This window comes from Microtus ochrogaster, unplaced genomic scaffold (genome assembly GCF_000317375.1).
Source record: "Microtus ochrogaster isolate Prairie Vole_2 unplaced genomic scaffold, MicOch1.0 UNK15, whole genome shotgun sequence".
In the NCBI taxonomy this organism is placed as follows: domain Eukaryota; kingdom Metazoa; phylum Chordata; class Mammalia; order Rodentia; family Cricetidae; genus Microtus; species Microtus ochrogaster.
The window spans coordinates 260,011-273,550 of record NW_004949113.1 but is presented as its reverse complement, the minus strand read 5'-3'; the positions used below and the strand labels follow the sequence as shown (position 1 = coordinate 273,550).

The window sequence follows — 13,540 nt, the reverse complement described above, 5'->3', positions numbered from 1 at the left end:
GGCAGATGGATGGATGGATAGATAAGAAATGGATAGATGGATGGTTGGATGGGGGTGGACGGCAGATGGATGGATGGATAGATAAGAAATGGATAGATGGATGGTTGGATGGGGGTGGACGGCAGATGGATGGATGGATAGATAAGAAATGGATAGATGGATGGTTGGATGGGGGTGGACGGCAGATGGATGGATGAATAAATAGATAAGAAATGGATGGATGAATGGATGGATGGGTAGATGGATAAATGGGGGTAACTGAATGAATGAGTAGATGGTGTGGTGATCTGAATGAGAATGGACCCCCTAGGTTCAAATGCTTGAATACATGGTTCCCAGTTGGTTGAAATGTTTGGGAAAGATTAGAATGTGTGGCCTTATTGGAGGAGGTTATGCCTGCCTGCTGCCGTGCTCTCTGCCATAATGGTAATGGGCTCTAACCTCTGAATCTAAAAAGATTTAAACAATCTCTTTCTTCTATAGATTGCCTTAGTCATGGTATTCTGTCACAGTAGGAAAGTAACTAAGGCAGATGGTGACAGAGCATGGGTGAACGATATGGGTGGTTAAGTGGATGGGTGAGTGGATGGATAGGATGAGGATGAATGGATTAGATGGGTGGGTGGGAAATGGGATAGATTGATGGATGATGAGTGGATGGATGACCGGATGGATGAATGGGTATAGATAGATGGAGGATGGATGGATAGATGAAGGAATAGATGGGTATGTGGGTAGGTATCCATGGGTAGATAGGTGAATGGAGGCTGGCTGGCTAATTGACAGGTTGTCTGAAAGGTCGGGTGGTTGGATGGATGGAAGAATTGATGGACGGACAAGTGGATAGATGGAAAGCTCAATTAATAAACAAACAACTGACAGAAGAAATAATAGAACAGATTAAAAATTTCATGCATAATTTGGTTCTGCAACAAAGCCTCCAAGCAGGAGAATATGCTTCCTCAGGCTGCCCCCCCCCCCCCCCCGGACACTTGACAATGTGCTAATGAGAGAAAGACCCATCAGTGCGTAGCTGGATCAATAGTCTGTCAGGAACTCACCTTCCAGAATCAAAGTGATGGGATTTGGCTGGAAACCCTTACCACCGGGGCACAGGGTCCTATATTCTGCTGCAAGGGAAACAGGCTTACATGAGGAACTATGAAGTGAGGCACTTGGGTAAAACCTAGTGGATGGGAGCGGGCCCCTTGAAAACGATGCAACATGGGTCCCCCTTCCTTTGCTTTGCTGAACCAACCATGATTCATATCCTCAGCTTTGTGGAGCTGCCTAGTGATTCAGTATACTCTAGTGCTGGGGTGTATGTATAAACATCTATTCCCATCCAGAGCATGGATAGTGGATCCCGAGGAATCCTGGTCCTACTGCACCTCACTCTTTCCACTTTACTCATCCTCCAAACCCGTACCTTACATGGGACCTGCAGTTCCCCGGATCCCTAGTTCCTAGCACAGGCATATAGGAACTCATTGTTTGCTGACTGATTGAGTGATGGATTGAATACAAACACAGAGAGAATTTATAAAAAGTAAAATTGGAGAGAGGCCTGGCCTTTGAACTGTCAAGGGCATGCTTTGTGACCGAAGATCCTTTTCCTTCCTGGTTCTACTTCCTTGTCCTCCAAAGCCTTCTGCAGGCAGAGAGAACCTGCTAACTTCTGAGTCTCTGGCTCAGGCTCACTGGCCTGCAGGGACTCACAGGTGTTGCCTGTTGGACACAGCTTGCAGGGGTTTCCCCAGGCCCGACCCAGGGAACAACAACAAGACGCTCTGCTGACACCAACTCCAATCTCTGCACTACAGGAAATGCCACCGTCATCTTGGTCCTGCACATCCAGGAAACAGATCACGGTCTGGGTATCTGCACAGGCAAAAATGGGTGGTTAGCACATGAAGAAACTATGTATTTCTCTGTGTTACCATGACCTCCATGACTTTCTGGTTGCATGTGTGTGTGTTCCTGAGTGTGTAACTGTGGCCTCTCTGTTTTGTGTGTCTGTCTGTGTGTAACTGTGTGTGAGTTTGTATGTACCATGTGCTGTGTGCATACATGTGTGTAATTACCATCTCTGACTGTAACTGTATATTTTTGTGTAACTTTGTGTATTTATGTGTCTAGTTGTGTCTGTAACTGTGAATTTGTGCACACCATGTGATATGTGCAACTATGTTTCTCTGTATGTAACTTTATATTGTGTTAGTGTGTTTCTCTGCATGTAACTTGCCTTTGTCTATAACTGTATTGTGTATAACTTTTCTGTATATGTGTACATTTGTGAATAGTTATAATTATAGTTTTTCTTAGTTATGATAAAAGATAAAGTAGCTATAGATATTGTAACCATAATTCTTGCTTAATATCTTTTCATTATATGTAATTTTACTATGTTAAAGTTAAAATCTTTCTTTTTATTTAAATAGAAAAGGGGAAATAATGAGGGAAGTCCTTTTGTCTATGTGTCGCCTTTATTTTATTTTATTTTATTTTATTTTATTTTATTTTATTTTATTTTATTTTGGTTTTTCGAGACAGGGTTTCTCTGTGGCTTTGGAGCCTGTCCTGTTTTTCGAGACAGGGTTTCTCTGTGGCTTTGGAGCCTGTCCTGGAACTAGCTCTGTAGACCAGGCTGGTCTCGAACTCACAGTAATCCGCCTGTCTCTGCCTCCCGAATGCTGGGATTAAAGGCGTGCGCCACCATCACCCGGCTATGTGTCGCCTTTTTTGGTTAATGAATAAAGAAACTGTCTTGGGCCTGCACAGGGCAGAATAGAGGTAGGCAGGAAAAAATAAACTGAATTCTGGGAGAAAGAAGGCAGAGTCAGGAGATGCCATGTAGCTGCCAGAGGGAAAAGACGCAAGTTGCCAGTTAAAACCTTGCTGGTAGGCTACAATCCTCGTGATAAAGTATAAACCAATAGAAATGGGTTAAATTAAGATATAAGAGCTAGCCAATAAGAAGCTAGAGCTAATAGAGCAAATAGTGATTTAATTAATACAGTTTCTATGTGGTTATTTCAGGGCTGAGCAGCCAGGAACAGTCTACAACATGGTACCAGATTTCTAGGTGTATCACTGCCTGTCTCTGCCTGTCTGTGTTTGAGTGTGTTTTTCTTTGTGTAACTTGACCCCAACTGTTACTGTGTTACTATGCATCTGTGTGTTGCAAATCTGTGTGCATAAATGTTTCTCTGTGTTTTTGTATACCTGTGTGTCATTTGTTTCTCACCACAGGTCTCTGTGTGACTGTGTGTCTTTGTATTATTATGTATCTCTGTCTTACAATAGTCTCTCTGTATGTCTATGGATCTGTAGTTAAGGGTTTTTCTGTATGCAATTTGATCTTGTATGTTAACTGCATGCATATGTATGTATGCAAATGGTATCTCTGACTATACTATATATATCCTTACATGTAACTGTATGTGTTTATGTATAGAATTGTGCTTCTTTGTGTGTAATGGTTGTCTCTGTATCTACCTGTGTCTGTGTAACTGTGAGTTTATATATATCATGTGTAACTTTACTGTAACTGTGTATATATGTATAGATGTTGTCTCTGACTGTAATTATATGTGTGTGTAATTGTGTGTGCCTCTGTATATGCAGTTGCTGTCTCTCTATGTAACTGTGTCTGCATGCAGTTGTGTTTTTTTGTGGGTAACTGTAGTCTTCTAAGAAACTACATGTAATGTGTGTCTAAACATTGTCTCTGTAAGTGTGTCTCTATGGTAATTGTGTGTGCCTCAGTGGTTTGCTCTGGGTGTAACCATGCTGTGTATAATTGCACATCTCTGTGCAGTTGTCTGTCTTACCCTATGTAGTTCTTTCTATGTAACTATGTTTGCTGTTGTCCTTGACTAGAACTATGTATTTCTATGTGTAACAACTGTGTATGCCTCCATATATGCCTGCATGTTTGTATGTAGTGGTTGAATATATTCCTGAATGGGCAGGGAAGGTATGCATGTGTGTAAAATTGTGAGTGCATGTGACCACAGTATCACAACAGATGACTTCTCAGCCCACACTTGCTCTACATGTTGGGAGCAGGAAAATCTACACAAGTTGATACCCAAGGCGACCCAGGCCATAGCCCTGCCAGTAATACCGACTCCTGAGTTCCCCAGCTGTTGCCAGGTGTGTACTCACCAACACAGCCGGTCCCACTGGGGGTAAGCTGAAAGTCCTGGGGGCAGTTGCAGAGGTAGCTGCCAGGGGTGTTAACACACAGGCCATTGACGCAGTTCACAGGATTTGCACACTCGTCGACATCTGTGAGGCACACACACCATCATCTGCTAAGGGACCTCACTGTACACCATCCCTCCCTTTCTCCTGAGTGGCCATAGATTTCAATGGGCCCACTCAGGTGCTGGAGTATGAATCTTTGTTGTTCCCTTGGATGGAGCCAAAGAGGACATGGCCTCAAGAGTCTGCCTTGGCCATTCAGCCATCTCCCTTCCTCTGCTCAGTTCCATTTGGCCCAGGTTTATCCTCTTCCACACTCGTCATTCCTGAGTTTCCCAAGCAAACATATGAAACTAAGATGAGAAAACACCTTTGATTGAGGTGTTGGAAAACCACACTGAAGGCCAAATGTGGCCAGTGTTTATTTGTATCAATAAAGTTTTATTGACACATGACTAAGCCCATATATTTACATATCATCTGCAGGAAAGCTAGTGGTGGCAAAAGACACCTAGAAAGAATGCAGAAAAATTTCACCACCTGTTATTAAAGACACTGGGGTAGGGGACCATTTAGCAGATGTGGTGCAGAGGGCACTTCATTTGTCCACTGCATTTGCTCAGGAGATGATGAGAGGGCAATTGTGATGGTCACTTCTAATAACCAACTGAACACAACCTAGAATAACATGGGAAGAGAGTTTCAGTGAGAGACTGTCTCCATTGGATTGGCCTGGGGCATGTCTGTGGGAGTTGTATTAGTTAAATTAATTGATGTGGGAAGATGAAGTTGTGCCATTCCTAAGCACTCTTGGAGGAGTAGAGAAATGAAGCTTCTTTGCATAAGCATAGAAGCAAGCATGCATGAATTTATTTTCCACACATTTATTCTCTCTCTGCTCTTTGATGTGAATGTGATATAATTTGCTATGACTTGCCCACAGTGGTAGACTTGGGGGTGGAAACTGACTTCTTTCCTTTCTCTCCTAAGTTGTTTGCTTTCAGGATACTTTATCAACCAACAGAAATGAAACTACACAGCAATGATCACAATGATTAGAAACAGGAAGTGGGGGTGGAAAGGTGCTCAGTATAGAGAGTATTTGTTGCTATTGCAAAGGACCCAAGTTCTGTTCCCAGCACCCACATGGTGGCTCACGACCGCCTGTAATTCCAGTTCCAGGGGAGTTCCTCTTCCGTTCTCCATGGGCACCTGGCATACATGTGGTGTACTTACACACATTCAGGGAAAGCTCTCATACATATAAAATAATAAATCTAAAAATAAAATTTTAAAATAAAGGAGTGATAAGGGCTGAAGAAGCTGCCTATGTGGGTAAGAACACTTGTTGTACAAGCACAAAGGCCTGGGTTCAAATTCTCAGCACCAATGTAAAAAGCTTGAATGTTCTCCTGCAACACTAGGGCTAACAGTGGAGACAGGAGGATTGCTCCAGCTTTCTGGCTGTCAGCTTTGCTCCAGGATCAGCTACAGAGCCTGACTCAGGGGGATAAGGTGGGGCATGATAGAACAGGATGCCTGACATCCTCCTCTGGACTCATACATATTTGCCCACTTGTATCCCAGACACATATACATAGGTACATACCCCTAAATACACACATATGCACAAAAGGGGGTAGTGGAAACTATTTTAGAAGAGAAGTCAAGGTGGGTGTAGGGGGGACACGGCTTGCTCCCCAGCCAGGGTGACTCCATACCTGTGCAGTTGCTTCCAGTTTTGTCCAGTTCATAGCCATCCTCACAGATGCAGCGGAACATTCCAGGCAGGTTTTCACAGTTCCCGAACATGCACAGGTTCCCAAGAGCACACTCGTCCACATCTGTAGGGGCCTCATTTCAGCCTACCATGTTTGATCGTGTGCTCTGGAAACTAGCCCACTGTATACACCCACTGGCTTGGACAGGGCTAGGCTGAGACTTACCCCAGCAAGCTCGCTGGTTCTTGGTAGGGTTGAAGCCTATATCACATTCACAGTGGTACCCGCCAGCTACATTGAGGCACTGTCCATTATCACAGAGGCCCACATTCTCCATGCATTCATCCTTGTCTGAGAAAGCACAGGGCTGAGAACCAACTGGGTTAGGACCCACATTGAATGGGCAGGAAGTGCCTTGGATTTAACCATCTACTCTCATCCAGAATCTCAGGTGAGAACCCCGGGAACTCAGATGCTAACTCTGAATAGGCAGATAACCAAGATGGGGGATTCGGAGAGAAAAGGGGACCCCTGACATGTAGAGTCCAGTTGGATGCACACAGAGTCGCAGTCAAGGAAGCAAGAAGAGGATTAAATTGACTACAGTGGTGTAGATCATAAGGAAAAGCTAATAATGAAAGAACTGGGGAGCAAAAAGCCTGCGGAGATAGCTCAGCTGGTAAATTCTTGCTACACCAACATACGAATCAGAATTTGACCTCCAGTACCCAGGTGGGAAAAGCCAGGTGTGGTGGCACAAATGTGTGATCCAGTCTGGGGAGATGGAGATCCCTGAATCCCTGGAGATCACTGGCCAACCAATATAGCTTAATTGGCGAGTCCTAGGGGTCCCAACCAGAAAAAAAAAATGCCTCCAAACAAAGCAAAACAAAACACAAAACAAACGAACAACAATAATAACAACAACAACCCAACCCAAACCAACCAATAGACCAGCCAAATGAAAACCCATAACTAACCACCATCCCAAGGTGATTGTCTCCTGAGGAAGGAACTTGAAGTTAACCTCTGGCCTCCTCATGTACTCACATATATGTGTACATATGTGCATCACATATGTGTATATGTGTGCATCCTCCCACACATCTGTGCACACACACAAGGTAATAACAAGAATTTTTTAAAAATCAGAAAAAAAGTGGTAACCAAAAGAGAGGACAGGTGGGCATGCAGAGAGAGGCTCTGTGAGCTAAGGACGTAGACCCTCTAGTACCCATGGGGCAGGGGAGGACAACTTTGGCACCGTGGTTGTCCCATTCAGGCCCTGCCCTCCACCTCACCTTCACAGAATAAGCCATCTCCAACAAATCCTGGTTGGCACGTGCAGTGGTAGGAGCCCAGGGTATTGAGGCAGTCAGCTTCCGGAGCACAACGATGTTGCTGGATCGCGCATTCATCCAGGTCTGCAGCAGACAGAGCCGGGATCCCCTGGTATGGACTGAGGCTGTGGGGAGGCTGACTCTCCACTCCCAGACCCACATGGTTCCCACATACCGTCTCCTAGTCTCCAGCCATCACCCTGCCTTGCCTTCCATCTACCTCTTCACCTTTCAGGGATGTTCTGCCCCTAGGTACTCACCGTGGCATTTGAAGCCATCCCCAGTCCAGCCTGGGTGGCATCTACAGAAGAAACTCCCAGGGATATTGAGACAGGAGGCGTGCCTGTCACAGTTGTGTCTTTTAAACTCACATTCGTCCACATCTGAGGGGAGAGGGAACAGTGGTAGGAAGCAGCCACAGCAGGGAAGACTCAGAGAGGCAATGATAGAAAAACAGATGGAAGACTGGCCTTCCCAAGGACCTTCGGTTTTCTCCTACAGCCCAAGAAAGAAGCCTCAAGGCCACCGGATCTGACTTGCAGTGGCCCTCAGAAATGGTTGGAAATGTCAGGCAGCACGAGACTCATGTAGGCATTAAGTGCAATTATCCAATGAACAGTTATACCAAGATTCCAGGCTTTCCAATTCTGAATCAGTGTGAGCCACTGTCTACTAAATAAACATTTTTCTATATAATTCCCCACTTTGACTTACATGAACATATTTTATTTTTCATCCACCAATCAATTCATTTTCTAAGGTTAGTTATCTATCATCTGTCTGTCATCCATCCTTCATTTTTTTTAGGTATCTATTTATTTATCTGTCTGTCTATCATCTTTCATCCATCACTTTTTAATAAAGGTTATATATATCATCCATCCACCTATTTCAATCTGTATGTCTGTCTTCATAAAGCCTGGCCATTGAACTCAGGGATTTGCACACTCCAAGCAGGGTCTCTAGCAGAGCCATACCCAAGCCCATTGTTGTTTTGAGACAGACATGGTTTCACTATGTAGAACACACACACACACACACACGAGAGAGAGAGAGAGAGAGAGAGAGAGAGAGAGAGAGAGAGAGAGAGAGAGAGAGAATATTATGACCTCTCACATCTATGAAGGTGACTTTAGTTAAAGATGATCTTTGGAGATGCCACTAAGTTACAGTGTTATCATGGTTTGTTTTGCATCCTGGTTCAATCAGCTCTTCTAAGAGGGGCATTTGGGCACAGACAGACAGAGAAGAATACCAGGCAAATATGAAGGCAGCTGTGGGTGTAATGTTCTTATGAATCAAATTCTACCACAGTCTGCCAACAACAACCAGAAATTAGAGAGATGCCTAGGGCAGGTCCTTTCTCTATACCAAGAAGAAACCTACCCACCCATCCCCTGATTCCAGCCTTCTAGCTGTCATTCTGGATAGAGAAAATATCCTGGGGTTAGAAGTTTGATCTGAGATGTGAATTCTCTAACTGGTTAGATGTTTAAGTGCTAATCCATGCATCATGCGAAAACCATCTGGCTTGCTTGCTTTGGGAATGCTGCTCTCTCCTCTGGGCTTCCCTCCATTGAGCTCTTTAAGAGGCTCCCAGGGCGCTTTACTGTCGAGAGGTTTCATTAGTGGAAACGATAAGAATGAGTCTGGTTGCCTTCTATCCTAAGGCATGGAGACAGTGCTAATGATCTTCAAGCTGGCTCTTTGGATCTCTCCGGCTCCGGCTGGCTGACTTTTCACTCACCAGAGCAGCCTGGAGCTCCCTTCCTGATGGCATAGCCCAGCTGGCAATGACAGGTAAAGGATCCTTTTGTGTTCTCACAGTTCCCATGGAGACAGAGGTGGGGATTCATGTCACACTCATTCACATCTGTGGTGAGGACAGGGTCTGGGTTATGTGGGTAGGGTGATGGCAGAGGAATGGGGCCAGGGCTAGGGCAGGGAGGCAGGAGAGTAGTTGCCACACAGCAGAATCTCCTACTAGGCTGTGTGGGTGTCTGCAAAGAAAAGTATGATGGTTAGTTTTGATTGTCAACTTGTCACAACCTAGCATTACCTAGGAAGACATCCTCAGGGAAGGACTGTCTACACTGGGTTGGCTTGTGTAAGGGAAGCCCAGCCAATCACCTTGCTTCAAGGGCGGGATCCCCTGAGGTTATTTTTTACTTATAAAGATTGGGGGGGGGCGTGCTCCCCACGTTTCCTTATGTTTTCCTGTTCTCCGTGGGAACCTCAGTTTTGTATGTCCTCCCCTTATTAAAGCTGAATATTTTATAATAAATTCTGTCTGCCGTTCTTTTACGCCGTAACAGGCCTGTGAGCATATCTGTAGGGGACTGTCGTGAGTTTACTAATGTGGAAAGACCCAGATCACTGTGGGTGGTCCTGAACTAGGAAAAGTGGAGACATGGAGCTGAGTCAGGCAGCACGTGAACACGCAGGTATTCACGTCTCTCAGCTGTTAACTATGGATGTGACATGACCACCCTGTGTCTGAAGTTCCTGCCTGGACCTCCCACACAGAGAGATGAATTCCAACATGAAATTATAAGCTACAATAGACTCCTTTAACCCCACATTGATTTTTGTTGGGGTTTTTATCATAGAAACAGAAACAAATTACTAACACAGGTTGAGCGCTCCCTCTAGGACCAGCATTAGAGAGTGAGTCAGGCTGATCCAAGGTTTTCTCAAATGCCCCAATGAAAGGACAAACGGGACCTAGCTCTGTGTCCTTGCCCAGTGGCAGACTTGCCAAGGTTCTGTCTGGGTCTAGGGTTAACACCTCAAAAGAGTGAAGGTTTTAGTTCCTGGAAACTTGACTTTTTCCTCTGAAGATACTGTAGTTACCAGTCCCAAGGCTGCTGTGTGTTCAGATTGTGATGAAGTTACTACTGTGTTCCCTTTGTGTAACATGGCTTGATTAGCTTCATGCAATGAAGATCCCATTGTATGATGCTCCCTTTGTGTAACATGGCTTGATTAGCTTCACGCTGACTTCATCCCATTGTATGATGGCTTTGTGCTGACTCTGTTCCATCGCCTGCCTTGAAAAACTATATATAAGATGTTGTCCTTCCTAATAAACTCGATTGGTATGAGACATAGCTAGTATAAGACCTCTTGGTCCTAAACTTTCTTGTTGTCTTTATCTTCTGCTCCCCTGGTCTTCTCCCTCAGGCTACTGTCACCGAAGAACGACCTGATGGCTCAGGTCAGGGTACTTATAAGTCTTCTATGAGCATCTCACAGTGCATTTTTCATGGAACACAACTTACATGTGTTCCCCAAAGTAATACATGTTCAAATATATGTAACAAGGGCTGCATTTAACCAAGATATCCAGGTTTTCCTCTCTGGTCCTCACAGCCTAAGCAGAGGAAAGAGGCCCCACACACTCAGCTGCCTTTCACAAAGCTAGCCAGGTTTGTCAATGCATTTATGCTAACTTGTATTTGGATGGTGTGCTGGGGTGTCTAACCCTTGGCTTATAGACTACATGTAGGATAGTTATGAGTGTGGCCCCAAATAAAATTATAAACTTACTTAAAACTCTTAAAGAATTGGCTTGAAAAGTTTTGGGGGTGACTAACGGAATTGCATAGTTCTGGAGTTTGAACTTCATAGGTGATGTCCTGTCATGTTAAAAAGCAGGACATGCCTTTTGGGCAGAAGTGTTGCCTCGATTGTATTTCTCATTAGCACCTTCTGAAAGACATTCTCTGACATTCCTCCTAGCTGAAACTCTCAGGATCTATTGGGTTAGAAAGCCTTTGGTGGGCTTGTTACCACTGGGGACTTGTCTGCTCTAGCTCAGCTCTGCCCTGACAAGGAGGAAGAACTGCCTGTGTCCTGGTGAAAATGGATTTGTGCTATCCAAAGAGCTTTGGGGAGGTCTTCAAACAGAAATCAGTATACAGTTATGTTCTGAACAATGCTCAACACCTTTAGTTAAACCAACCAACCAACCAACCAACCAACCAACCAACCAACCAACCAACCAACCACCCTTTGCCTGTAGTTATTAGTGCATAGCCTGTGGAACAAGCATAGGTCTCTGATAGGTGTTGGGCATATGGTGAATGTTAAATGCAGAGGGGAATAAAAAAGTTGGGGGCAGGTCTCTGTTTCTATGACAGGATCACACAGGCTATGGAGAGGTGTGTTCAGGTGTGTCCCTAACCACCAGCCCCTGCTGCTTACCTACACAAATCTTCATGTCCGGTGAGACTGAGAAGCCGTCATAGCAAATGCAATGGTAAGATCCCGGCACATTGGTACACTGGCCTTCTCCACAGATGCCTAGGTTGTCTTCACATTCATCCACATCTTGAGAAGCAAGGATAGGGGATGGGTTGAAAGGAGACAGGGACATAGGAAGAGTTCAGGACCCTTCCCAGGGCTTGGATATTTGGGATCTGGCTGATCCTGCCTGGCTCTGTGTGAGGATGCTGTCTAGCCTAGGCCTTCTCTGGTGCTCACATGCCAAGCAGAGGGCATAGGACACACTCACTACCCTGTGCACGCCCTCCTATTGGGCATCCTGCCAAAAGCTGCACTGGAAGCTTCCCTTCACATTTGTACACTGCACTTCACAGCCTCTCTTCCGGACTTGCAGGGGCAGACAAGAGGGGAACCAGGTTGGTGAGCTTGGGCTGAATTAGGGGCAGGAACTCAGAGGAGTTTGGAAATAAGGCTGGGGAGAGCTGTGTTGTGCAGGGAATTGCAGAGAGCATCGTAGAGATGGCACAGTCTCACCCACGCAGCCCGGGCCATCAGGAGTGCTCTGGAAACCTGTGTGGCAGGAGCAATGGAAAGCACCGATGACGTTGATGCACTGGCCATGGGGACAGAGGCTGTCACTCGTGGTGCATTCATCAATGTCTGGTGGGAGGAACACATATGGCTGGTGACAGAGTTTCAGGTGAAAGAGCAGCCTTACTGTCCCTCATCCCCTATCCGCCATCACATGCATCCCAGTGAGCTCACTCTGGCTGCTTGCACCAGCATCCCACCGTTTGATTGCCTGTCTGCTCACAAATATATCTTTTAATCATGCGCAACTCAAAGTCATGCACATTTGTAGACACATGCATTTGCCTGAAGAAACATGCTCACACCTAGAGGCATGATAGAAACACACCTTATATGCCCACACTCATCCGTGTGCAAATATGAACCCACACCCAAACATACTCAGATACACTCATACTGTGTGTGCTTACATAAATGCACACAGAAACACAGCCTTATATTTACTCATATCGTAAGCTCTTGTGATTGAACATGGTCCCAGGCTCGTGCTATTTGAGATGGCTGTGGAACCGTTAGAAGGTGAGCCTCACTGGGAGAAGTGGGTCATTGTGGACCAGTTTTGACATTTTGTAACTCAGTTGCACTTCCTAAATACTCTGCTTCCTGACTATGGATACAATGTGGCTAATTGCTCCTGTAGCCATGGCTTCCCTGCCAGGCTGGACTGTACTCCTTCAGACCATGGGACCACAGTCTTGGTCACAGAAAGGAGAGTCTCCAACATGAATGCTTCTCCCTTGTACCAACATGAATCTGTACCTCATCCTCACATATACTCTTATAGGTACACACACACACACACACACACACACACACACACACACACACACCAATGTCCATTCACATGCAAATACATAGACCTGCTCATCACTTTATTCGTTCACACCCAAATATAAACTTCTGTCCTGATAGGCTTATCTATATGCACACATACTCAAATGCAAAAAATTGCCATTGCACATCCACACACACCTGCACACAGATTCACAAACACACTTGCTTTTGCACAGATACAGCTTCATCGATATTCACATGGCTGTGTTCACAGATACACTTCCCATTTGTATTTGTTTCTTTCCTCATTACTGTGACAAAATGTCTGAGAAAAGCAACTCAAGGGAGAAGCATTTACTTAGGCTCACAGTTTGATACAGTCCATCACAGTAGGGTAGTCATGGTGACGGGAGCATAAGGCAGCTGGTCATACTGCATCCAACAGGAAACAGAGCAGGATGAACACTGGCACTCAGCTCCCTTCTCCTTTTTAGTCAGACCAGAACCCCAGCCCATGGGATAGATAATGCCACCTACATTCAGGTCGAGTATCCCCCACCTCCATTAACTTAATGTAGGAACTTGAACTCTCCCACAGACATGCTGGAGCTTTGTCTCCTAGGTGATTTTAGATCCTGTCAGGTGGACAATATGAACCACCTCACTCTCTTGCACACA

At 45.2% G+C, this 13,540-nt stretch overlaps 1 protein-coding gene across 1 annotated transcript in view; it reads right to left on the bottom strand.

Moving 5' to 3' along the window:
• The window catches only part of Fbn3 (fibrillin 3), a 66,341-nt gene that overhangs the window by 34,510 nt on the left and 18,291 nt on the right, over positions 1–13,540 (bottom strand). The window contains exons 14-23 of the mRNA XM_026789175.1: positions 12,032–12,157; positions 11,477–11,602; positions 9,018–9,143; positions 7,531–7,653; positions 7,232–7,354; positions 6,156–6,281; positions 5,931–6,053; positions 4,171–4,293; positions 1,720–1,881; positions 1,062–1,130 (exon numbers count right to left, since the gene is read on the bottom strand). Of these exons, the coding sequence (XP_026644976.1) occupies positions 1,062–1,130; positions 1,720–1,881; positions 4,171–4,293; positions 5,931–6,053; positions 6,156–6,281; positions 7,232–7,354; positions 7,531–7,653; positions 9,018–9,143; positions 11,477–11,602; positions 12,032–12,157 (1,227 nt within the window). The remainder of the gene's footprint in view (positions 1–1,061; positions 1,131–1,719; positions 1,882–4,170; positions 4,294–5,930; positions 6,054–6,155; positions 6,282–7,231; positions 7,355–7,530; positions 7,654–9,017; positions 9,144–11,476; positions 11,603–12,031; positions 12,158–13,540) is intronic.